The following is a 27,143-nucleotide window of genomic DNA, read 5'->3' on the forward strand; positions in this document are numbered from 1 at the left end:
AGAGGGAGTAGGAATTATGGAGCTAACAAGGGCAATTTGCAAAAACTTGTTGATAATGCAGACATCCTGGCATAGGCAAGGCAATTGACACAAACAGTTGTACCGATTCAATCGACAAGTAATAGCGCCCAGCTTCTTGATCTGTTGAAATTCAGCAGTTCCATATTGCAGTTTCTTTGCAACTGACCTGAAGGTGGTCATTTTTCGGAGTGTCCTGGGCTGTCAAAGTGTTGTGCCACCCCCTTCCCGCAGTTTTTTTGAATGTTGCAATTTATGGTGTCATCTTTGTGTCTGTTGATTCTTTTCTGTAGAGATGAAACAATGGACCTGGCTAGCCCTGTGGAATCACGCCTGAAACCACAACACCCCACCACCACAGTGCTGAAGTGGACTGCTTTGTGGTTGGTAATCCTGCAGGATTAAGGAGGAGTTAAAAACGGCACTGCTCAAGTTGTGGGTTGATCACCTCCCTCATTCCTCCCTCTCCTCCCAATGGTTGCTTTGGGGAAGAAGGGAGGGTGAGCCTCTGAATGAGCTTTTTCATGATGAAGATGCAGCACAGGGACATCAGTATGATAAGATTCCTTCCTCACCCTAGACATTACCTAATAGACAGTAAAAGTGGTGACAGCGAGACTGGCATCTCAGTGTTATCCTTTGGGTTTTGTTCCCCTTGCGCTTTTGGGTTAAGTTAGGAGCCACCCTTGTTTACAATGACTCCTGATTCCACACGCTAAAATGTGCAGACTGGATGCCTGAAAGATAAACAGGGGTGGGATGTCAAGTTAGCTGATGAGGCTCCTGAGAGTGGTGACATTTCATTCTACCAAAAAGGTTGTGAGGCCTTTGGGGCTGTACGGCCAATCTCTACACTTTGGGAAACAGACTATGGCAGCACCCACCACCCTCAAACTTCTAAGTAACCTTTCCTGTATTGTGTTGTCTGCCAAGGAATTCCTGGACTGCATTCCACCCACCTGCAGACAGAACCTGGGACTTGAACCAGGAGCCTTCTGGTCTTCATGCAGAGGAGCTAGTTGGACCCTATGGCTGATCTGGTTTAGTTCCATGGCTTCCTTTGGTGGAGAGCTGCCTTATTGCTCAGAGGAGTCCTGCTAGATTCATGCTCCTTGCTCCTTACTCCATTGCATTAAAAATCTGCTCAAATGCCACAAAGAGTCATTCTGTCCCACTTCATTCCAAAACCTGCCGACTTATTAACAGTGTTGTCCTTGCAAATGTGCTCAGGTGGGGGAATGAGATCCCACAGTACACAAGAACCAAAACAAACGCTGCAGGTAACAGGGGAGAGTTTAGTATCTTGAGGTACAGCACCACCTACTGCTTGAGATACCATCTTGCACCTTTCAACATTTGTGTCAGTGAGCAGAGGCACCAGTAAGAGTAAGCAACTATCGCTGGGAAATGTTAGGAAAGTTTTGTTCCAGGCCGCCTGATTTAACTGACCACTTCATCAAACTGAATTTATATGTTCACTGCTGGAACTCTTTATTATAGGGTGCTATTTTTATATATATAAAGGTTTTGCATCAACAGAGGACCCCACCAGTGGTGGGGCTGTCTATGGAAGCATGGGGAAAATGGTAGCTCAACTACTTAGATTGTTGGTTGCAGGTTCGATACCCATATGGGGCAGCTGCATATTCCTGCACTGCAAGGGGCTGGACTAGATCATTGGTTCACAATTAGGGGTCTGTGGAACACACCCAGGGGGTCTGCGGCCCCATCCTTTGCCTCCCCCAACTAAATTTTTGTCATTTCTGATAATCAAAAGGTGACATGCTAATCACCTTATGACTTATTAACGGTAGTGATGATGATGATAAGCTGTATCCAGCTATGTTTAATGGACCCAGACTAGGGCTTATCCACACTTTTGCTTGACCCATATTTGGATTGGATTGTGTACACATTAATTCCCTTGCCTAGTGTCGTTCTGTGGCTGTGCCTTGCGAAACTCCTATCTCACCCGCTGAATTGAAACTCACTTAAGCACAAAAACACATCTGATAAGATTCAGTTCGGCTCCCACAGATCCATTTTCTCACACCCCAAATCCATGTTAGAAAAGGCTATTGAACTCACTGTGTCACCTCTCTCAGAGAGTTGGAAAATCCTTCCATTCATCAGGCAGAAAACATACAGTGGAATGTACAGAGGGTTTTTTGGGGGGGTGGGGGGAGAAGGTGTGATCCAGGCCACATAGTCCCATCACAAATTCACTGAACCCTGATAAGAGGTTGGTGTGTCATAATCTGTTTCTTCCTCCCTCTTGGTAGACAGCGTTCCTCCAGATAACTTAATTGGAGGAGTAAAAGCTGCAGGTGCTGTTGACTTGAAGGAGGAACTTCCCACGAGGAAGCAACTTGCTCTATAAATGATAATATACGACATTTCCATTGATAATGCTTCTTGCTTGCCCCAATGGGTGCAGGGGCAGATTTTGGAGATGTGGTGCCCTGAGGACAAAATCTGCCCTATGCCCCTATTTCTTATTTTCACAATCATTCCTTTTGGTACGTGTGGTACTGATGACTGAATACTGCTTTCTGAGTTGAAACTTGCAGAAATGTACTAGGAGCCAATGTAGGTCTTTCAGGAATGGTGTTATATGGTCTCGGCAGCCACTTCCAGTCATCAGTCTAGCTGCCGCCTTCTGGATTAATTGTAGTTTCCTGGTCACCTTCAAAGGTAGTCCCACGTAGAGCGCATTGCAGTAGTCCAAGCGGGAGATAACTAGAGCATGCACTACTCTGGCAAGATGCCAGGGGGTTGAACTTGAGCTCTTTTGCATGCAAAACATGGGACGTGGGATACAAATTCTGTGCTCAATTACATTTGTGGGATGGGGTGGGTGTGTTTGTTCCTGAACCTATGTATGTCCTCTCCTAACCCTTGCAGGCTAGAGAAAAATTCATATGACCCTACTGGAGGTGTTGGGTAATGACTGTGGCATTTCAACCCAACAGGGCCTTGATCCTTGGTTATTTTTCTGCTTTGTGTTGATATTTTTTGAGGGACACAATTTATAAAGAGGGCAGCATCCACTTCCAGTTCTGCAACCTGAATCACCCCCCGCTCAAAACAGGTCCCAGAAAGAAGCCTGCTGGTAACTTTTCTTGCCCTTCTGTTCCTTGTCCCTAGAGTGATGTTCTGCAGCTGCGTCCATGATGTTCAGCCTTGGCACATGCTCTCTCAGCGCTCACATGCTCCCCGAATCAGGCTCTTACCCTCCCGGTGGCAGCCCTGAACTGGACAGCGACTCGCAGAGGTGCATGCTGGCCCTGCCGGAGGAAGAAGCATGGCGGAAGCACCGGCTGGGTTTGATGCAGCCCGCTCAGTCCTGCAGCCTGCTGGAGCCGGAGACCTTGACGGACACGCTCATCTCACGCACCACCAGCTTCGACGGCCTCTACGAACTGCGCTCCCAGGAGAGGGAAGCCAGCTTGGGGTTGGAGGGTGGCAGCACATTGGATGTGGGGCAGAGCCAACTCATCCCCGTGAGCCCAGAAGTCATCAAGCGTCGGCGAGGGGGCCTGATAGAACAGCGGGATATCATCAAGGCGCATGAAGCCCACAAGATGCAGAGCACGCCGCAGGCGAGGCGGAAGGAGTGGGAGTAAGTACATGGCTGAGGTCACAGGCTGTTCCTCCCCGTCCTCTGAGATTGACAGGGAAATGGGCTCTTAGTCCCCTCCTTTCCAGAGGTGAAATTTGGTAGCGGCTCAGAGCAGGGACTTCTCAGTACAGTCGTACCTCAGAAGTCGAACGGAATCCGTTCCGGAAGTCTGTTCGACTTCCAAAATGTCTGGAAACCAAGCGTGGCTTCCGATTGGCTGCAGGAAGCTCCTGCAGCCAATCGGAAGCCTCAGAAACCACGCCAGACGTTCAGGTTCCAAAGAACATTTGCAAACCAGAACACTCACTTCCAGGTTTGCGGTGTTTGGGAGCCAAAACTTATGGGTGCCAAGGCGTTCGGCTTCCAAGGTATGACTACATTAGAGCTGGGTGATACCTGGTTTTCAACATTGTGATATATCACCAGCTAAACATCGTGATATATTGATATCTCACCAGGGCTTTTTCCCTCCAGCTGGAACTCGTTGGAACTCAGTTCTGGCACCTCCCAGGTGGGCACAATTGCCGTTATAAGAGAACAAGGGAGGTGCTCATGTTGAGTTCTGGCACCACTTTTTCTAGAAAAAAGTACTGTATATCACAATGCCTGAACTGAGGATGGCGCTATGTAGAAACATTGGCTGGTTTCATGGTTTTCCCCATGTGATTTTTGCATAGCACGTACATACATGCATCATGATTCGCGATATATTGCCAGGTTAAAAACTATGAAACTGATAGCATGATACAGATTTCAAACCAGTTTTGGATGGTATCTTGCCCAGCTCTTCCCAGTACCTGAACTGGTGCTGCCTGGGAGTGTGAGGAAGAGGCCATGTCACCATTTAACATATTTTTTGCTCCATAAGATGCACCTGACCATAAGACGCACCTAGTTTTTAGAGGAGGAAAAAAATAATAATTCTAAATGAAACAGTGGATGTATGATTTTTGTGGTTCATGCTGTGGCCACAGACATGTGATCTGATGGTGAATTTGGGGTGACCCAATGCACAAATCCTGAGTATCCATGTGGATCTGTGCTTTGTAACCATGTTTTTGCGCCATTGCAGCCCCACGTAACAGTGGGTGCATGATTTTTTTTGGTGCAGGCTGTAGCCATGGACATGCTATGTGACCTGATGGTGAATTTGGGGGTGAATTTGGGGTGACCCAATGTAAAAATCCTGAGGATCCATGGGCTTTTACCTCCCCCCTCCCAGGCAGCCTCTGCTAAGTCCCTTATCTCTCTTCCGATCCCACCGATCAGCTGCTTCCTTTCAACACTCCCTTCCCTCTTGTTTGCCTTAGTGTCTTTTCCTTAGCTGGAACAGTTTTTTGCTCCTCCTTTTCTTCTAATTTCTCTCCTTATTGCTTTAGTCTTCCTGTTTCTCCCCTTTGCAAGTTTGCGGTCTTTGCCTCCCCCCTCCCAGGTAGCTTCCTGTATCTCTAGCGTCCCTTATCTCTCTCCCCGATCAGCAAACAATCAGCAGCTTTGTTCCAAACCCACTTCCCTCTTAAAAAAAAAAAAGCATGATCTGCTTTTTGCCCCTGGGCAATTTGGCTCCAGGGACCACACATTCACTCCATAAGACGCACAGACATTTTCCCTTACTTTTTAGGAAGAAAAAAGTGCATCTTATGGAGTGAAAAATACAGTAATTCCAACTTGACTGCTTGTATGGGAGAGAGTTCTTTCACCAGCGTGGGCCATCTGGCTTTGCTTGATATTACTGTTGCTACGGAGTCACAATATGTTTATTTAGTATTTGGATTGTTAAGTTCTACTTTTTGTACAGCACATGCCTTACATGCAAATTATCCCTTGTTCATTCCTGGTCAAATTCAGGCAGGGCTGCCCAAAAATCTGGAGTAGCTGTGTCAGTCAGTGTTGATAATAGTGAGTTGGATGAGCCAATGGTCTGACTTGGTTTAAGGCAGCTTCCTCTGTACTTACCTGATTTTATTGTGTGATGCCTTGCATTTCGAATAGAAAAGCATGCAATAAATTTTAATAATGGTGATAGCAAGGCTGGAGGGAGCAAGAAGTCACTGGAGGACAACTCCTTGTTTTCAGATGATAACCTTCAGCATCGCAGGAGGTTTGACCATTTGGAGTCTTCCCAACTCTACAGTTCTATGAACTTCTTGACCAATATGGACATCACATCAAAATACAACTCTTGTTCACATCTCCCCACCCATTCTTCTCTGTCTGCACTCAACCTGGGGTCAGTGATCTCGAAGAAAGCTGTTCCAAAAATATGGCAGCTGGTCAACATCCTCAGGGTGAAGTTGAAGCTCCATCCACAGCTTTCTAAGAGTACCAGAAGCTGCCTTCTACTGAATCCAACCATTGGGCCAGCTAGCTTGGTGTTTGTTGTCTGTACTGACTGGCAGGGCCTCTCCAGGGATTTCTTAGCCCTACCTGGAGATGCCAAGGGTTGAATCTGCCACTTTTTGCATTGTGAGGCCAGGGCACAGAATGTTCTGGTGCCCTATGCTCCCATTTTGAAACAAACAAACAAAAAAATGCAAAACATTTCCCAGGCTGGATGGTTTTGAGTTCTGGTCTGATCTAATGCAAGGTTACCAGATGTCCCCGTTTCCTGGGGACAGTCCCCGGATTTACAAATCAGTTCCCTGACAAAATCCATCTATTTAGTAGGAAGTTGAAAAGTGTCCCTGGATTCATTGAAAAAAATCTGGTAACCTTAATCTAATGCACTCAACTCTTGGAAGGCTTTGGAGACAGTGCAGCCAGCTTCATAAGGGAGGGAAGGAGTATTTTACACCCCCCCCCCAATGTTCCTGATCCAGTCAGCCACAGCTCTTCAGTCCCCTCATTTCTCCTTTGCCTGTCCTCCAATGGTCAGCCAGCATGGACAGTCCTCATCAAGCTGCTTTAGTGTTTACACAAACTTAGGACTTGCTTTCCTAAATATTGTTGCACCTCAAGCCTTTTGGCATGCCCAAGCCTATTAATATATCCTGTTTGTGGGGGGTGGCATTCCATTTTGCTTCTATAAGGATCCATATTCAGAGAATTGAGTTTGCCATTTTTATATAGGATGTTTGCTATAATTCTATAATATGCATAGGATATATTACATGCTAATATACTGATAATTCATATGCTGTAGTTGGGATTCACCTAAGAAGCTCTGTCAGCAGAAGCCTGTGCAAGGACTTGCACTTATTCAATCCATCTCTCCCCCCCTCCAAATGGACTCAAGGAGGGGGTCAAGAGAAACCCCAGAACAGCATACAGGTGGGCAGAGGGGGGCGGGTCATACTGTCTGGTGGGCTGAAATGTTCCTAATAGTATGGCGTTGAATTCCACCCTATATAATGATTTCTGAAAGTTTACGCTTCAATAAAGTTATTGTTTGATCTGCCGGGGGAAACATACAAGTACCCATGAACCCTGTTTTGTTTTCCCCTGCAGGGCAAATGGCAGCTTTAGTAGAAGGGAGTTCAGTTGGGGAAATGGTGTGTGTAGAAAAAGGGTAAGTGCCTTTCTCTCTCAGCGCCACAATCCTGATTCATAACTGCGCTCCTGGCATCTTCTTTGATTGCAAAAAGGCACGCAAGGGATCCTGGTCACAGACATCCCATAACCCGAAGTGGGTGGCGGGGTTGGGTTGGGTGCCATTCTCAACGTGGCAGCTTTCTGGGAGGTGGGATTGGCGTGGTCTAAACGCTCTGGTGGGATTGATCCCCCCTTTTGAGAAACCTTTCCGAGGATGCCATGGAATCTGTCTGCTTGCGTTGACGTTAGCTGCCAAGCAAGAGACAGTCTCCATGGCAGCTTTGCCTTGAATAAGTCAAGCCTTGAGCAGAAGGGGGGAAAGAGCCCCCTCTCCCTAATTGCGCTGGAGAACAAATAGAGAGAGTTGCTCCTGAACACCTCCCCACCCTCCACCCGTCGTCAAGCATTGCTAAGCAACTGGGAACTTGTATTCCTCAACCCCTGGAGACGGTGGCGACTCTTTTAAACAGGGGTTGTGAATATATACATATACACACATTAATATTAGACAGCCAGAAGCCTTGTGGCTTTGCGTGGCCTCCAGGGCTTTGCAGTTGACCCCAGCACAGCCCTCAACCCCAAAGGACTCCCCTTTCATGGGGCAACTCAGCTGCTTCTCCCGGGCAAGACACAGGCAAAAATTCTCTTTGGGCATTTCCTCGCACCAGCAGCTGGTGTACCTTGGAAATGGTAGGACAGAATGCTGGGAGCTCAGCCTACACTCGAGTAGGACCCTGGTAGAGACACATGCCCGACTGGCATGTTCTCTCCCTCCTGGTCTTTCGTTCGGGAGCTTCAAAAGCTTTCTTCAGCCCGAACATCACAGTGACGCCAACCAACGCTGGCACACTTAGGGATCCGCAAAGTTTGCGCATCATGCGTAACAGACCTCAGCAACTCAGCATTTGGGCTAAACTACTTTATTTACATATAAACACACACAGAGCGCTGCAACATAGCTCCCTCTCTCTCTAGCGGCCAAGAGAAAAAGAACAAAGGACAATAGTCCCACTTCACGGAACACAGTAGCACAAACATCCTGTCTCCTTCACTTCCCACTCTGTGGAGTCAAAACATATACCATCATGAGAAAGACAACAATCCCATGACTGCAATCATGGAGCAGGAATTCTAACAAGGCACTCAGTGAAGCCAGAGCCAATGACATAACAACAACAACAATAACAACAACAACAACAGCAGCAGCAGCAGCAGCAACAACCACCACCTAGCCACTCTGGGTGGTTTACAACACACACAAAATGGTAAAACATTAGGCATTAAAAATTTCCCGATATAGGGTTGCCTTCAGAAGTCTAAAAGTCAGATAGTTGTTTATTTCCTTGACATCTGATGGGAGGGTGTTCCACGGGGTGGGCGCCACTGCCGAGAAGGCCCTCTGTCTGGTTCCCTGTAACTTTGCATCTTGCAGTGAGGGAACCACCAGAAGTCCCTCAGCAGTGAACAACGGGGTGTGTGTGTGTGAAGATGCTCCTTCAGGTGTACTGGGCTGAGGCTGTTTAGGAATTTAAAGGTCAACACCAACACTTTGAATTGTGCTCGGAAACGTACTGGGAGCCAATGTAGGTCTTTCAGGGCCAGTGTCATATGATCTCAGCGGCCACTTCCAGTCACCAGTCTAGCTGCTGCATTCTGGATTAGTTTCAGTTTCTAAGTCATCTTCAAAGGTAGCCCCATGTACAGTGCATTGCAGTAGTCCAAGAGGGAGATAACTAGAGCATGCACCACTCTGGCGAGACAGTCTGTGGGCAGGTAGGGTCTCAGCCTGCGGACAAGATGCAGCTGGTACAACTGCCCTGGACACAGAATTGACCTGTGCTTTCATGGACAGCTGTGAGTCCAAAATGACTTTGTGGTCCTTCATGCCAGGCGGAGCTGCCCCAACAGGATATAACAAGGCAGGCAGGCAGGTAAGGGAAGACTGAAGTTGTCAGGGCCTTGCTTCATTTTGGAGTAAATGAGACCGGCCCCCAAGGCTTCCTTTTCAAGTGGCAGTATAACCGTTCTGCTCCTTTGCCACCTCAGCTGCTTGGTCCTGTGCCGGATTCAAGACACCATCAAATGGTGGAGAAAGGGCTTGGCCAAAGTGTCAATTGTAGAGCTGACTTAATTCCTCCCTGCAAAACAAAAGGTCTGGAAATTTTTCACTGCATGTTTTGAAGTTGAGTGTTCTCCAGCCATTTTCTGGAGGCTCAAATATTATCCAAACACTGGATCTCTGTTTTTTTAAAATACCCACCGATGTTTGATTTCACTATGTCAATATTTTGACTGCTGCTATTTGTCGGCATTGGCTGGTAGGCCTGCAATGTTGATTAGCATTTGACAGAACTAGCAACTGAGGGTGTAAGGCAGAGGTTGGGGAGGAACACTTTTCACATATCAGTGCCTGCCAAGATGCTTCCCTGCACCTGCCTTGAATTCCTTGCAGATTGCAAAGAAATCTAGTGGCATGATGGAGTGCGCAGTCGGTTCACACAGGGTGCAGGATTGGGCTTTGCCAAGAAGGTAACCTAGATCACCCCTCCCCTTAAATTCTCCTGTGGCTGCACTTTGCAGAAGATGTGGCTGGAGGGCATGTAATTCTCACCATCAAATTCCCATCTCTAGATTTTTTGGAATTCACTTTTACTTAATTGCTGCAGGTTGTTTTATCCCCTCCCCACCAAAAATTGTTTAATCTGGGCCTTCCTGACCAGGTTAGTAAAACCCTGTTTTCCAAGAGTTGTGGTTGTTGTTTAGTCATGTCCGAGACTTCGTGACCCCCTGGACCAGAGCACGCCAGGCACTCCCGTCTTCCACTGCCTCCTGCAGTTTGGTCAAACTCATGTTGGTAGCTTCAAGAACACTCTCGTCCTCTGTCGTCCCCTTCTCCTTGTGCCCTCCATCTTTCCCAACATCAGGGTCTTTTCCAGGGAGTCTTCTCTTCTCATGAGGTGGCCAAAGTATTGGAGCCTCAGCTTCAGGATCTGTCCTTCCAGTGAGCACTCAGGGCTGATTTCCTTCAGAATGGATAGGTTTGATCTTTGTTATGTACTGAGTTGAATAGGATCCAAACTGTAGCAGTCTGATTGGTCCTAGAACAATAGGATCCAAAAGGCAGCAGTCTGATTGGTCCTAGAACAATAGGATTCAGAATGCAGCAGTCTGATTGGTCCTAGAACAATGCAGCAGTATGATTGGTTGGCAGGAACCACCCAATCCTGCTCCAGATAGAAGTGAATCCACAACCTGATTGGCTTACAGTAGAATTCCAGAATTAGCCAATCATGTGCAGCCCATTGTGTAAATAATGTATATAAAGCAGATACTGTGAGGGGACATTTATTCATTCCTCCTCACCACTATGAGCTGAATAAAGAGCATGAAATCACTTTGCGACTCTGAGTATATTTCACTGGCGACGAGGATGGGATCCCGCTGAGCTGACTGCCACACACAGCACCGCAGCACCGCCAACTGCCGCACCGCTGCCTCGCACCGTGTATCCAGGCTTCAGCTCCGGGGCACAAGGAACTCAGAATGGCAGCCAACAGCAGCTTCTCGCCATTCAACCCAGCATCTGGAGACTGGGAAGCGTACGCCTCCCGTTTCACCTTCCTCCTAGAAGCCAAAGGGGTCACCGACGAAGAAGACGCCAAGAAGAGGGCGATATTCTTCAGCGTCTGCGGAGAGGAGACGTTTGAAATCGCCCGGGCTCTCCTTGCGCCTGAAGACGTCGCTACTGTTCCATACAAAACAATAATGGAACAGCTGAAGGGGCACTTTTCGCCGCAGCCCTCAGTGGTGGCTCGTCGAAATGCCTTCTACGCAAAGCGGCAAGCCCCTGGGGAAACCATAACTGGGTTTGTGACCTCTCTCCGCCAAGCCGCCCGGTTCTGCAACTTCTCAGAGCTGGAGAACATGCTTCGTGACCGCCTCGTCGGTGGCCTGAAGGATGAGAAGCTGCAACGACGCCTCTACGCTAAGAAGGACCTAACGTTCCAGGTCGCTCTGGAGGAGGCCCTGGCAACAGAAGCTGCCGAGAGGTCGACCCAAGAGGCACGGCCGAGCCTGCCATCCCAACCGAGGGTCCACCATGAAGACCTCACCGACGACTCAGGATCCGACAGGGAGGAGGTGCACCGAGTACAGCAGCGCACTCAAGCAGCGCACAGACCACAGCTGCCTCGACGAGAAGGAGGGAACTGCGCAAGCTGCGGGGAGAGTCACGAGAGGAGGACCTGCCGTTTCCGCAACGCAGAGTGCAGGCAGTGCAGAAAATCGGGACACATCGCCCGGGTGTGTCGGGCTCGGCCCACCCGACACCAGGCATCAGATGACCAATCCAAGAGCCCCAGGTCCCGGGGCCCAACGCACCAAGGCAACTCGACGGAGCTCACGGACTTCCAGGTATACCAGTTGCCCCACCCCAACGTAGAGAAAATTTATGTAGAGGTACAGATAGAGGGGGCCCCATGCCGCATGGAGCTTGACACGGGTTCAACTCTATCCATAATCTCGGCAAGGACCTTAAGGAAACTGTGTCCCACTGGGGGTCCCAAACTCAGGCCGGCCCCATTCACCCTCCGGGACTTCCAGAAACGTAAGGTCCCCACAATGGGGGTGGGGACCTTCAGGGTGCAATACCGAGGGCGGACGCGGCAACTGGACTTGCTTGTGGTCAAGGGCCCCTACATTAGCTTACTGGGATTGGCATGGTTTGGACCACTGGGGCTAGCTGTCACCGAGGTGAACCACACTAGCTTACAAGTGGACGTGGACGCCATATGCAAGGAATTTCCAGGGGTTTTTGATGGGAAATTGGGACAGTATACGGGCCCCCCTATTGCGCTACAGCTTGACCCCGCAGTACGACCGGTCAGGCTCAAGGCCCGCCGGGTCCCGTTCGCCTTGAAACCCCGTATAGACGAGGAATTGGACCGACTCGTAGAGCAAGGAGTGCTGGAGCCGGTGCCTAATGCTCCCTGGGAAACCCCAATCGTCACACCCGTCAAGCCTAATGGTTCGGTCCGCATCTGCGCAGACTACAAATGTACCATAAACAAGGCCCTCACGGCCCACGCATACCCAGTGCCAGTGGTCAGCCATGTCCTTGCCACCCTGGCTGGGTCGAAAATTTTTGGCAAGCTGGACTTGGCCCAAGCATATCAACAGCTGCCAGTAGATGAGGCCACAGCAGAGGCACAGACGATTGTGACGCACAGAGGAGCGTTCAGGGTAAAGCGGCTGCAATTCGGTGTCAGCGTGGCACCAGGCATATTCCAGAATATAATGGACTCTCTCCTTAAAGGGATTCCTGGCGTCACCCCCTTCTTCGATGATGTGTTGATTGCCGGCCCCACACCAGAGGAGTTTGAGGACCGCCTCCGCACCGTTCTGCACCGTTTCCAGACGGCGGGTCTCAAGGTGAAGCGGGAAAAATGTCTACTAGGAGTGCCTCAGGTGGACTTTCTGGGATTTATGGTGGACGCAGAAGGGGTCCACCCGACTGGGGACAAGGTACGGGCCATTTGTGATGCCCCAGCGCCCAAGAGCAAGACTGAACTTCAGGCCTTCTTGGGACTATTGAACTTTTACCATTCCTTCCTTCCCCACAAGGCGGCGGTAGCGGAGCCCCTACACAGACTCCTGGACAAGCGGGCCCCTTGGGTGTGGGGCCAGCGCCAGGAGGCCGCATTCCAGGCAGTCAAGGACTTGCTTGTCTCAAACTCGGTCTTGGCACACTTCAACGAGAGGCTGCCGGTGGTGCTAGCATGCGACGCCTCACCCTATGGCATTGGAGCTGTCCTGGGGCACCAACTCCCGGATGGAAGAGAGGTACCGGTGGCGTACTTTTCCCAGACACTCAACACAACCGAGCGGAACTACTCGCAAATCGACAAGGAGGGTCTGGCAATCGTAAAGGGAGTAAAAAAATTCCATGATTTCTTGTACGGGCGGCCCTTCACCGTGGTGACTGACCACAAGCCGTTGCTTGGCTTGTTTGCCCCCGAAAAGCAGACCCCCCAAGTGCTGTCTCCTCGCGTCCTCAGGTGGTCAATTTTCCTTGCCAGCTACCAGTATGCACTGATTCACCGACCTGGGAAGGCGATGGGCCATGCGGACGCCCTCAGCAGGCTACCACTACCGGAAACAGGCCCTGACCCAGCACCTGCACAAGAGGTTATGAGCCTGGAGCTGCTTCCCGACCGCCCCATTCAGGCACAAGAAGTTGCACACCATTCCAAGAAAGATAGGGTCATCTCCCGGGTCCTGGACTGGGTGTGGAGGGGATGGCCCAGCAGCAGCCCCGGGCCAGAATTCGCCGGCTACACAACCCGCAAACATGAACTGTCGGCCCACAAGGGGTGCCTGTTATGGGGAAGCAGAGTCGTTGTTCCCCAGCCCCTCTGCAAAAGGGTCCTCACAGCCCTACACGAGACACATCCAGGGGTAGTAAGAATGAAGGCCCTTGCCAGGAGTTATGTGTGGTGGCCGGGGATCGATGGAGAGATAGAGGCCTGGGTCAAACACTGCCAGGCCTGCCAAGAATCCCGCCCAGATCCCCCAAGGGCCCCAGTCCAGTCCTGGGAGTCCGCCCGAGCACCATGGTCACGCCTGCATGTGGATTTCGCTGGCCCCTTTCAGGGGAAAACATTCTTCATAGTGGTGGACTCCTACACCAAATGGCTGGAAGTCGCACTGGTACCGTCCACTTCCACGTCCGCAGCCATCCGGGACTACGCAGGCTGTTTGCAACCCACGGGCTCCCTGACACTCTCGTCTCAGACAACGGGACTGCATTTACGTCAGGAGAATTCCAAACCTTCACAGCGCAGAACGCCATCCGCCACATCCGTTCGGCGCCGTTCCACCCTGCCACCAATGGCCAAGCAGAACGCATGGTGCGGACCACCAAGGACACCCTTCGCCGCATGACGCAAGGGGACTGGGAGTACCGCCTTGCCACATTCCTTCTAGCACAGCACAGCACCCCCAGCTCAACGACTGGCCGGAGCCCCGCTGAACTACTAATGGGTCGGCGCCTTGCAATCAGATTGGACCGCCTTCACCCCGATAGAGCTCAGGATGAGATAGTGGTGGGGGAAGGCAGGAACCCCCGGACCTTCGAGGCCCAGGACCCAGTGTACGCAAAGAATTTTGGGGCAGGCCCAGCATGGGTACCCGCCACAATCACCAGGGTCACTGGCCCCGTGTCGTACGAGGTGCTAACGGATGGGGGGCAATGCTGGCGCCGCCACTGCGACCAGATACGGCGACGATTCCCGGGAGAAAACCAGGAGGAGGACAGGTCAGAGGAGTCCCAAGGGAACAGCGGGGCAGTGAGGCCCATAGAGCAGGAGGGGCCAGCAGGAGAGGCAGAATCAGTAAATACAGAGAGGACCCGTGAGGCCGAAAGGACACCGGAACCAGAACCACGACTGAGCGAGCCGGTTGCACCAGACCAAACAGCCGCATCACAGCCAGCATCCTTGGAACACGAGCCAGAACCCGGAGCCCGGACCAGGGAACACCCCAGGCCACAACGCACACGTAGGCCGCCGGCATACCTTGAGGACTATGAATGCGACCTCCCGGGCAGGACTGGAACTTAGAGGGGAGGGGTGTTATGTACTGAGTTGAATAGGATCCAAACTGTAGCAGTCTGATTGGTCCTAGAACAATAGGATCCAAAAGGCAGCAGTCTGATTGGTCCTAGAACAATAGGATTCAGAATGCAGCAGTCTGATTGGTCCTAGAACAATGCAGCAGTATGATTGGTTGGCAGGAACCACCCAATCCTGCTCCAGATAGAAGTGAATCCACAACCTGATTGGCTTACAGTAGAATTCCAGAATTAGCCAATCATGTGCAGCCCATTGTGTAAATAATGTATATAAAGCAGATACTGTGAGGGGACATTTATTCATTCCTCCTCACCACTATGAGCTGAATAAAGAGCATGAAATCACTTTGCGACTCTGAGTATATTTCAATCTTCTTGCAGTCCATGGGACTCTCAAGAGTCTCCTCCAACACCATAATTCAAAAGCATCAGTTCTTCGGCGATGAGCCTTCTTTGTGGTCCGGCTCTCACTTCCATACATCACTACTGGGAAAGCCGTAGCTTTAACTATATGGACCTTTGTCGGCAAGGTGATGTCTCTGCTTTTTAAGATGCTGTCTAGGTTTGTCATTGCCTTTCTCCCAAGAATCAGATGTCTTTTGATTTTGGGACTGCTGTCACCATCTGCAGTAATGAAGGGCTAATTTTTATAAAAAATATTCCTCCTTGTCCAGGTGTCATCCTTTACTTGAGGGCTGTTAAGTCATGTGCAGAGCCTCCACGAGAGCTTTGGGAGGATCGAAGTGCAAAAATCTCCATAATTCTAGTTACTGTACCAAAAATGTTTAAACCAGTAATTTTTGAGTGTGGGTTGAATCATTCAGTTTCTGAATACCTTAATATTTGGATGTTACTATGTGATAGCAGCAGCTCCTTATATCGTAATTATTGTACTAGGAGGTGGATTGGCACTGTGCCTCTTAGCCCAGCCAGGATTGGGCTGCAGGAAGAGCTGGGAAAAAGACACCAAGGAGTGGAGGGTGGGGAGCAGCAGTTTATCCCACTCTGGCTATAGTGGAAATCTCACTTCTTCCTTCCACCTGGTTTGGTGTCTGGTTGTGGGCTGCTTGCAAATCAAGACTGATTCCATAGCCGTGGTCGTGCTTCTGTTACATATTGTTTTCTTTGGGTCTCTTTCTTCATAAAGCCTCATGGGCCTCTTAAAACATGATAGGTTTTAGGTGTATAGCTAAATAGAAAAAGTGCACCAGATACAGGTTTGCAAACATAGGTATTGTACAGGCAGAACTGGCTGTAGCTCCAGAATGTCTGTAACATAAATACAGTACTTGGGGCAAACTCAGGTTTGCCTCTGCTTCATATGAGAAATGGACCACAGTGAAAAGCAAACTGAGTTGCTCTTCTTTCTCTTTCAAGCTCATTATATTTACATAGTATATGTAATTGGTATGGTTTTACTTCCCAAGTTTAAGCTTCTCCTTACCCTTTGGCACTAGAAAAAGTGCAGTGTGACTTTGGGCACAAGATAGATATGAAATGGAATTGAGCAAGCTTCACGAGCAGGATCAGTGCCTTATTACTGGCAGTGAGCCAGAGGGGTGTGTGTGTGTCCGTGTCTCAAATTAATAAATAATTGGCAGGCAGAAGACAGAGGAAAGGGGGTCACTCATTGATATGCAGCTTAATACCTACAGTGGCTGTTTCTCTAATTAACACCCTGTCGTCCTGTTTGATACTAATGAGATCTATCAACTGTCTTTGCTGCCTGATCAGGGGCATCGGTTTGGGTTGGATGTGAGATCCATCTGTGCATCTCTACGGCGTGGAAAATGCAGAAATGAAGAACTTGTGATCCACTGACATGATCGTGACTCACCCGGCAGACATAGCAGGCCCACCAAATATTCAGAAAGTCAGCTTTTGTGGCTATATTTGGTACATGTGTGGGGGGAAGGATATTGTGGTATGTGAGTGACAAACACAATACGTGGCTGATGCGTGGCATTTGGCTTGGGGGCTCACCGACTTTGCAGGCCAACTCAAAGATGTGCCATTGAGAGGAGCTCCTTCATCTTGTGTGCAGAAAGGAGAAGCTTAATCACTGTGGTGCTTCACAGGCTACCCGCTGTCTCCAATGCCCTGGAATGGCTTGTTTTGCTACTGAGGTGAGTTTGGGGTTTGTTGCATAGGAAGCTGTCTTGTCAGGCCATCAAAGCCCTACACCAGGATTTTGCAAACTTGGGTCTCCAGCTTGTTTTGGACTACAGCTCCCATCACCCCTAGGTAACAGGACCAGTGGCCAGAGATGATGGGAATTGTCGTCCAAAAACAGCTGGAGACCCAAGTTTGGGAAACCCTAGAGAGCTGGTTTCAGACATGGGTCTCTCCCAATCCAACATGGAGGTGGCAGGAATGAACTGGGGACCATTTGTATGCAGAGCAGGAATTTCATTCCCTACCACTGAGAAAAGGCCCTTTCAGGTTTTGTAGGGGATGGAGGAGGAGCAAAGGGAATTAAATAGAACCAGTACACAGTGAAGGAAATAAGGCTTCATTTTGAGGGGCTGGGGGTTAAGCAGTTGGCAACAGTGCATGGTGAAGCAACAGATACCTGATAATGGAACACTCTGCTTGAAAGACCACCTCTGCCTCAGTTAAAATGGATTTTATTTTCTAGATGTATGTGAAACTTAGGGACGCGGGTGGCTCTGTGGGTTAAACCACAGAGCCTAGGACTTGCCGATCAGAAGGTCGGCGGTTCGAATCCCCACGACGGGGTGAGCTCCCGTTGCTCTGTCCCTGCTCCTCCCAACCTAGCAGTTCGAAAGCACGTCAATGTGCAAGTAGATAAATAGGTACCGCTCCGGTGGGAAGGTAAACGGTGTTTCTGTGCGCTGCTCTGGTTTGCCAGAAGCGGCTTAGTCATGCTGGCCACATGACCCGGAAGCTGTACGCCGGCTCCCTCGGCCAATAAAGCGAGATGAGCGCCGCAACCCCAGAGTCGGTCACGACTGGACCTAATGGTCCGGAGTCCCTTTACCTATGTGAAACTTAGAAGATAAATTCCACAAAGAAAACAGCCAGCCCGAGCCAGGGTTGCCTAGAATTTCTAGCTCTCCAGACACATTATGGAAGTTGCTTGCAGGTGGGAATGGAAGTTCACCAAATTCCTAGAGGTCTCACTAGGCCTTCCCAGAGTCATAAAAATCTGTTGCCAGGGCTTACGGAGCTCTGGACGGGCTGTAGCCTGCATAGCATGGGGCAGGTTTTTCTCTGCATCCCTACAGAATCATTGCTTCATCTGCTGTAAGGACGGCCATTTTGTAACTTCCAGGATCAGTTTTGCGAAAAGCTGTACCATTTGTGACAAGGATGTTACCTGTTCATGACAGCAACATGCCCGTTTATACTAGAATCATAGAATCATAGAATCATAGAGTTGGAAGAGACCACAAGGGCCATCGAGTCCAACCCCCTGCCAAGCAGGAAACACCATCAGAGCACTCCTGACATATGGTTGTCAAGCCTCTGCTTAAAGACCTCCAAAGAAGGAGACTCCACCACACTCCTTGGCAGCAAATTCCACTGTCGAACAGCTCTTACTGTCAGGAAGTTCTTCCTAATGTTTAGGTGGAATCTTCTTTCTTGTACTTTGGATCCATTGCTCCGTGTCCGCTTCTCTGGAGCAGCAGAAAACAACCTTTCTCCCTCCTCTATGTGACATCCTTTTATATATTTGAACATGGCTATCATATCACCCCTTAACCTCCTCTTCTCCAGGCTAAACATGCCCAGCTCTCTTAGCCGTTCCTCATAAGGCATTGTTTCCAGGCCTTTGACCATTTTGGTTGCCCTCCTCTGGACACGTTCCAGTTTGTCAGTGTCCTTCTTGAACTGTGGTGCCCAGAACTGGACACAGTACTCCAGGTGAGGTCTGACCAGAGCAGAATACAGTGGCACTATTACTTCCCTTGATCTAGATGCTATACTCCTATTGATGCAGCCCAGAATTGCATTGGCTTTTTTAGCTGCCGCGTCACACTGTTGGCTCATGTCAAGTTTGTGGTCAACCAAGACTCCTAGATCCTTTTCACATGTACTGCTCTCAAGCCAGGTGTCCCCCATCTTGTATTTGTGCCTCTCATTTTTTTTGCCCAAGTGCAATACTTTACATTTCTCCCTGTTAAAATTCATCTTGTTTGTTTTGGCCCAGTTCTCTAATCTGTCAAGGTCGTTTTGAAGTGTGATCCTGTCCTCTGGGGTGTTAGCCATCCCTCCCAATTTGGTGTCATCTGCAAATTTGATCAGGATGCCCTTGAGTCCATCATCCAAGTCGTTGATAAAGATGTTGAATAAGACCGGGCCCAAGACAGAACCCTGTGGCACCCCACTAGTCACTCTTCTCCAGGATGAAGAGGAACCATTGATGAGCACCCTTTGGGTTCGGTCAGTCAGCCAGTTACAAATCCACTGAGTGGTAGCATAGTCAAGACCACATTTTACCAGCTTACTAACTGCATGCAAAAAAGAATGTAAAGGCTAGCTATGGCTCTTCCATTGGTGATAAGTTTATTTGTCTGGCCTTCAAGGCTGAAGATGCTTCCCACGCCATATATAAACTTTTTTTTAAAAAAAATAGTAATACATGAATTGTGAGCAATTAGCTTTTCTGAAGTATTGGCCTAGATACCTCTCAACTTCAAGTAGCTCCATCTGTTCCAAAAAGCAAGCGATTGGCTTAAAAGGAATAATATTTAAAAATAGATTCACATGTGTACACACATCACACTCTCTACATCAGTGTAAGCCCACACAATGTTGTGTTTTTGCAGCACTGGATTATCGTGTTCAATCCTGTCAATTCTCCTGAATCTCTCAGTGGTTTTAGAGACCATTGACCCCAAAGTATCCTAATGGAGTTGGGGGCATTAATTTATGGCAGGTTCGCTCCTATCTACATGTTCCAAACTGTAATATTGACAGTTGATCTACAGGGTGCCACAGATTACAATTTTGTCCCCAGTGCTATTTAATATCTACGGTATATAAAGCCCCTATGGGCAGTCATTAGGAGATCTGGGCAATGTGTCACTGAAGACACCTAGCTCTATTTCTCTTTAACACCTGAAGCAGGAGAAGTTGTGCGTGTCCTAAACTGGTGCTTTGGATGCAGTCACGTTCTGGGTAAGGGCTAATAAACTTCAGCAGTGACAGCAGTCACGAAATTAAAAGACGCCTGCTCCTTGGGAGAAAGGTGATGGCAAACCAAGACAGCATCTTAAAAAGCAGAGACATCACCTTGCCAACAAAGGTCCATATAGTTAAAGCCATGGTTTTCCCAGTAGTGATGTATGGAAGTGAGAGCTGGACCACAAAGAAGGCTGGTTGCCGAAGAATTGATGCTTTTGAATTATGGTGCTGGAGGAGACTCGTGAGAGTCCCATGGACTGCAAGAAGATCAAACCTATCCATTCTGAAGGAAATCAGCCCTGAGTGCTCACTGGAAGGACAGATCCTGAAGCTGAGGCTCCAATACTTTGGCCACCTCATGAGAAGAGAAGACTCCCTGGAAAAGATCCTGATGTTGGGAAAGATTGAGGACACAAGGAGAAGGGGACGACAGAGGACGAGATGGTTGGACAGTGTTCTTGAAGCTACTAACGTGAGTTTGACGAAACTGGGGGAGGCAGTGGAAGACAGGAGTGCCTGGCGTGCTCTGGTCCATGGGGTCACGAAGAGTCAGACACGACTAAATGACTAAACAACAACAACAAACTTTAGCAGAATTGTGACCAGATTGAGACCCTTTGGAAGGGCAGTTCCCAGGTCCCGGAATTGCATTGCGTGCAAGATCAAATTGGGCTGTACTCCCTTGGAAGGAATAGTTGCATAATTTGGGGGTGTTCATAGAACTATCACTGTCATGACAGGAGTGAGCCAGCAGTAAATCACACCAAGAAAGTGGAGTTAACTCTTTATTAGCAAAACCAGGGTCTGCACAGGAGTGTCAGGCCTAATGAACACAGCAACTCATCTCCAGTAAGTCTTGCACCCATAAAGTACTGGATTTTTTCGTGTATAAGACGACCCCTATTTTTTGAGACTCCAAATTAAGGAAATGGAGGGAGATTTCCCGTAGTTGTTGAGCTTTTTTTAGGGGGGGAATTGCCGACAATCGCTCACCCACCTGACCACTGCTGCCAATCACATGCCTCGGTGAAACTGCAAATCGTCTGCCTGCCAGCTGCCGCCAAACGCCCGCCCAATTGCTGCCGCAGCAGCCAATCACCGTCAGGCCTTGCCACAGCCACACACTGAAAATCTCCTGCTTGCGGCTGCCGCCAATCACCCGTCCCCCCTCTGCACTATCCATGTGGAAGACGACCCCCAATTTGTAACATTTTTTAACAATAAAAAAACATTGTCTTATAGACGGAACAATACCGTAGTTGCTGAGACTGAAGGTACCTGCCTCTCCACAGCTGCCTAAGTCCCTTCCTTTCCAGTGTTTCCCACAGCAACTTGCACCTGCATGAAGCTAACTTCTCCTCTGCCTTTTTCACGACTCTCCTAGTTCTGGGAGACCAGGAGGAAGGGGAGCTTGTTGCTGCAGGAGGGGGAGACACCCGTGTCTCTTCGCCAGCTGGAGTCATTTCTCATCTTGGCCTCCCTCCTCTCCTGCTTCAACTTTTGCCTCTGATTTTGGACTTCTCTCTCCCAGCTCACTCAGCCCTATTACCTCTTCAGATTCCAACACCTCCTCCTCCCAGTCTTCTCCCTCTTCTCCCTCTGACCACTTATCCCTGGTCTCTGGGCCTTCTTCCCTTGGGGTTTCCCCAGCTGGCTCCTTCCACTGTTCCCCTGCATCCGTGATGTGTTACTCCAAGCCCAAATGAGCTCAGTGGCTCGGAGCACCTTGATGCCTGCTCCCACCTTTATTCTGCCATTTTACTCTTAAGTATGTATCCCCATAGAAACTCAGGAAGTTGCCTAATAACAGATCAACTATTTGCCCATCTAGTCCTGAGCTTTCCACTTCCACCTGCAGCAGCTACTCCTGTGTCTCAAGCAGAGCCATCTTTCACATCACCTGCTATCTGATCCTTTTAAGTGGAGCCAGAGGCGGAGCTAGCTGCTCCGGCACCTGGAGCAGCGCACATGCTGTGCACCCAGGGGTGGGGATGTTAGAATTCCTGCTCCATGATTGCAGTCATGGGATTGTTGTCTTTCACATGACGCTATATGTTTCGACTCCACAGTGTGGGAAGTGACGGAGACAGGATGTTTGTGTTCCTGTGTTCCGTGAAGTGGGACTATTGGCCTTTGTTCCTTTTCTCTTTGCTGTCTGATGCTAGAGAGAGAGGGAGCCATGTTGCAGTGTTCCATGTGTGTTTATAAGTAAATAAAGTAGATTAGCCAAAATGCTGAGTTGCTGAGGTCTGTTACGCAAGCTGCACAAACTCTGCGGATCCCTAAGTGTGCTGATTTCTGTTGGCATCGGTCGCTGTGATGTTCGGGCTGAAGAAAGCTTTTGAAGCTCCCGAATGATCGACCAAGAGGGAAAGAACATGTGTCTCTGCCAGGGTCCTACTCGAGTGTAGGATGAGCTCCTGACAGGGGCTATCCACCCGTGGGGGTGGAGCTAGCTGCCCATGGGGGCGGGGCAAGCATCCCAGGGGAGTGCCGCCTGTGGCAAGCGTCCCAGAGGGCAACACGGTGATGTCACCCCCCTCAGGGATGACACCCAGGGAGAGCTGCCCCCACTGCACCCCCCTTCCTCCTCCAGTGAGTGGAGCTGCCAGGAATTGAACATGGGATCTTCCACATTCAGAATTATGTGTTCAACTGCTGAACTATAGACTTGCCCTCTGCTCCGGAGCGATGAGAACGCACACCTCTGAAGGTGCGTCCACACAATTCATCACTTGTTGGTTGCAGCACTGTTGAGTGGCAGTTTATTCTCATGAAACAGCCACAGTAGATCAAGTACCACCAAGGATAGTTTCATATTCCGTAATGTGTGAAATAAAATACTTTTCTTGGGGACAGTTTACATGTTCTGCTATCATTCCTTGAGGGATAAGACACTGGGGGATGAATATGCATAAATCTTCATCATAAACAGCAAAGAGTCTTGTGACACCTTTAAAGACTAATAACTCTGTTATGGCAAAAGCATTCATGGACTGCAGTCCATTTCACCAGATGTATGAAGTGTCATCCTTAGTTTATAGGGGTGAGACTGTAAAAACACTTTTTGTCGCCTTTGCTACAAATGACAAAGCACAGCCAATCCTTTTGAAAAATCGTCATAGTTTTGCTAATGGAGTTCACAGCCAGTATGTTTTTAAATACTGTCACACTTTACCTTTTTAGGTGTCCGGCATTTAAATTGCCTTTGCTATATCCAAAGATATATATAAAGAGGCCTTCAAAGTACAGTCATACCTTGGAAGTAGAATGGAATTCGTTCTGGAAGTCCGTTCGACTTCCAAAACGTTTGGAAACCAAAGCGCAGCTTCTGATTGGCTGCAGGAAGCTGCCAAAGCCCCGTTGGACGTTCGGCTTCCAAAAATAGTTCACAAACAGGAACAGTCACTTCCAGGTTTGCGGCGTTCGGGAGCCAAAACGTTCAGAGAACTAAGCTGTTCGAAATCCAAGGTATGACTGTATATCAGATAGTTGGAAAATAACCCTTTCAATGCAAAGTTCAGTATCCAGGTCATGTGCTTGTACTCTGCTCTTAATGGTCATGGCTATTATAAATGATCTAATTAATAGAGCAGACCACACTTTCATTATTTAGACAGCAAGCGCCTTTTGGTCTCAGCTACCAAGAGTTATGGCCGTTATATCCTCCCTATTTTGGTATTCATGTCACTAATGCTCTGCCCATGGTTTCCAAAGACAGAATTTAATCAGCAAAATACTGTGTTAAAGTAACATTTAGCTGCAATCCCCCAGAACTGGAAAATTCAAGGGGAAAGGTACCAAATCTCTCAGAAGAGCTTTTCACTTCTCTGATTATGATATCAGATCTTACAGATGACATCAGCTTTGTTCTGTGCACTCTGGTCTAGCAAGAACAAGCCAGATCAGCTTAACTCCTGATGTGTCCACACTTTCATCTGTCCCCTTCCTTTGGATGATTAAAAATGCTCCTAAGTTGCTACTGGTCGGTGGATTACTGTTTTCGGTAACTTCTGCCATCAAAGCAGAAGTCATCAGTTGAAATCAATAGAAGCACCCCTGTTCTTCTACAAAAGGGTGGTTGTGTGCAGTAGAACGTTGATTTTTGCTGCTGATTGACTTCTTTGGGTTTTAGTAAGTAGCGTCCTCTATAACCTGCTGCAAGCTCTGCCATAGGGGTCATACTCTCCCCACTGTTGCAAACTGGCTCTGAATAATACCGGATACTGGGGACCAACAAGAAGCAGAAGAAGGCTCTCTCTTGTTGGAGGTCCTCAAACAGGGGCTGGTTTGGATGGATTGCAAGACCTCCTCCAGCCCCAGCCTGCTTGTGAACTTCCCAGGAGCACCTATTTGGTCAATATTATAATTCTTGACCAGCAAGAACTTGATCAAATCTGAGAAATTCTTATTATTGTTAACTAATAAGAAAATTATAGCAACTGATGCTTAATACATACCATCCAACATTTCTCCAATGAAAATAGGGACATCTCAAGGAAAAGCGGGACATTCTGGGATCAAATCAGAAACCAGGATGGCTGCTGTAAATCTAGGACTGTCTCTGGAAAATAGGGACACTTGGAGGGTCTGTTAATATTGCTTTTCTGTTTGTCCGTATTGTTTGCATTAATGGAATATGAAAGAAAGGAATGAGTGAACAATGATGAAATGCACTCAGTGGACTTTGGTTGGTTGCAGTCTTGTAATTAGACGAGCATGCTTAGTATGCGAACTTAGGAAGCCAACTTGTTCCTAAGTCAGAGGATTGGTCTGTCTAGGCCAGGGCTGTCTGCTCCAAGGGCCAGCACCCTTCTAGAGTCTCGGTCGGATTTCTTTCCCAGTTCTCTAACCAATTAGTTGGAGATGCTAGGAGCTGAAGCCTGGGACTTTCTGCGTGCTCAATGTGTGGTCTCCAAGGAAATCAGTTTTGCCTCCACCAACACAAATGCACATGCTGCTAATTGCAATACATTACATGGTGTTTAAAACAACAACACAAAACCATAGGTGCGGTAGAAAAGGCTTAAATATATACTGGCCCTCCCTCCTGTTTGATTTATATGACAACAGTAATGTCAACACTATGCTAAAAATAAAATCTCAAAGCTAGAAACTGGGGGAGGAGGGGAAGGCCAAACGTAATTAGACATCCACTAGTTGAAATAAATAAGTCTAGACATTTGTTTCAAAACAGAATCAGTCAAGGATAACTGCTGGTAAAGAGTTCACATGGAACAAGAAGAGAAAAGGCACAACAGTGAAAAACAGAGGAAGAAGTATGGTGTTTAATAAGCAACGAAGTGTCAGAAGGGTGCAAAAACCAAGAAAGAGAATACAGGAAAATCAGAGGAGTAAGATCAATAGGGTTAGAGAGCAGACACATTTAAAAATAAAGAACAGAATCTGAAACTAAATGTGGAAAAGAAGAAGCGTCCAAAAGCAAAAAGCATGATTATATTTGCATGTGTAGGGAAATAAGATTGGCACCAGATTGCAAATCTAGTGTGGTGCTATGGTTAGAGTGTTGAAACTGGTAGACCAGGGTTCATTTCCTACTGAGTTATGTAACTTGGTGGTGGGTGAGCCTTGGGCCACTCAGGGCAAATCTACACTAGTCAGTTATAATGTTAAGAATGTGTTATAAAAATGTGGCACCAGAGGGTGCTGCAGAGCAGCGATCCATCAGCAGTGGGAAATTGCATCGAGAGCCATATAACTTTTAAAAATAGCCTTTAATAGCGTTTTTACAGATCCGTGTAGATCCAGCCTCAGTCTCAGCAAAACCACACCGTGAGGATAAAATGGGGAGGAAGGGAACTATCTTGTGACAACGGTGGTGTCCCTGGAGGCAAAAATGGATCTTTCTTTTGCATCATTTGAGAGTCACACTCTCAGGGGTGAATTCAACATTGCAGTAAAGCCCCTTAGCGGTGTACTAGTTGCGCTAGTGAAATGGCTTGCACGAGAGAAGGGCAAGAAGCTAGCACGGTTCTTGTAGCTGGTTGCACAATGGATTGCTGTAGCCCCAATGCCTGCTGTTGCACAACTGGTTGCACAACAAGCTCCGTTAGTGCAACTGTTGTGTTGGATTTCATATTTCAATCTCGCCTTAACACTGGCAGTCTGAAAACACTGAATCCGAGCCAAAGTGTACAGCTCAGGAATTGCTTGTCCTCAGTGTACAGGAATTGTAGTGATCTGATACTGTATAGAGTCTTACATAAAAACCTTCCTGTTACATAGCTTTTAGAAATCATTTTTGGGACTGTATGTAGGGCTGTGGGTATATGTTAGCAGGACGTTCCTAAAATACCAACACCTGTTTCATTTGTGCAGACTGTATCCCCCCCCCCCCCCTTCTGAATTTATCGTTCTCGGTATGTATGCATGTGAGTCTCAACAGCAGATGCATTTCTGAAATTCTATTTAAAGATTGACAGTTTCCACTTTCGAAGCGAAGTACGGGGCATCAGACAATATATTAAATAATGGGTGATTATTTTGTGCCTCCTTAATATGGTGCTGAAACACACTTGCCTAAGGCTTAGCCCAGGAAATTGCCATGTTTTCCAGGAGACGGAGCTGAGAATATTGTGTCAATCAACTGAAATGACAAATATTTTTAGGTGATCGGAGGAGCCATATGCCATCTCTGCGTGAAAACAGCCTTCTGTTAGTTCCAGATGGTGGCCATTGACAAATTGTCAGACACTGTAGTCCATACCAAGTCTGACAGAGGCTAGATCCAGATGTCATCCGGTTTGTAACAATGGATTTAGCATCATGATGTTTTTTAGCTGTTTGTGCTGCATGTTTGGTTGTTCGAATTATGGGCTCATCCTCACTTCCCCTTGTCCTGTGCCTATAAAGCCTGGGTCTGAGAAGTTTCCCACTTGCCCCATGCTTTCTAGGCATGGGTCCAAGTGTCATGGGCTGGTTGGACACAGAGGAAAGGTGGGAGGCTGGGGAACCCCCAAGGGAAGAAGGCTCAGAGCTCAGGGATTGGTGGTGGGATGACGATGACTGGTCAGAGGGAGAAGACTGGGAGGTGTCAGAAGCTAAAGAGGTAACAGGGCTTAGTGAGAAGGGAGAGTCTGTGGCAGAGACAAGTCCAGAATCAGAAGTTTTTAAAAAAAGAATAGCTCAGCAGTAATACATTGGACGCTCAGGTTGCGAACGTGATCCATG

The 27,143-nt window shown here is 48.3% G+C and overlaps 1 protein-coding gene across 1 annotated transcript in view; it reads left to right on the forward strand.

Annotated features, from left to right (window-relative positions):
* Nucleotides 1-27,143, forward strand: part of CACNA1E (calcium voltage-gated channel subunit alpha1 E) — a 434,559-nt gene that overhangs the window by 92,093 nt on the left and 315,323 nt on the right. The window contains exon 2 of the mRNA XM_081010251.1: nt 3,166-3,640. Coding sequence (XP_080866377.1) covers nt 3,189-3,640 — 452 coding nt within the window. The 5' untranslated portion in view covers nt 3,166-3,188. The remainder of the gene's footprint in view (nt 1-3,165; nt 3,641-27,143) is intronic.

This window comes from Podarcis pityusensis, assembly GCF_964106645.2.
Source record: "Podarcis pityusensis genome assembly, chromosome: 6".
NCBI classification, from domain to species: Eukaryota; Metazoa; Chordata; class Lepidosauria; order Squamata; family Lacertidae; genus Podarcis; species Podarcis pityusensis.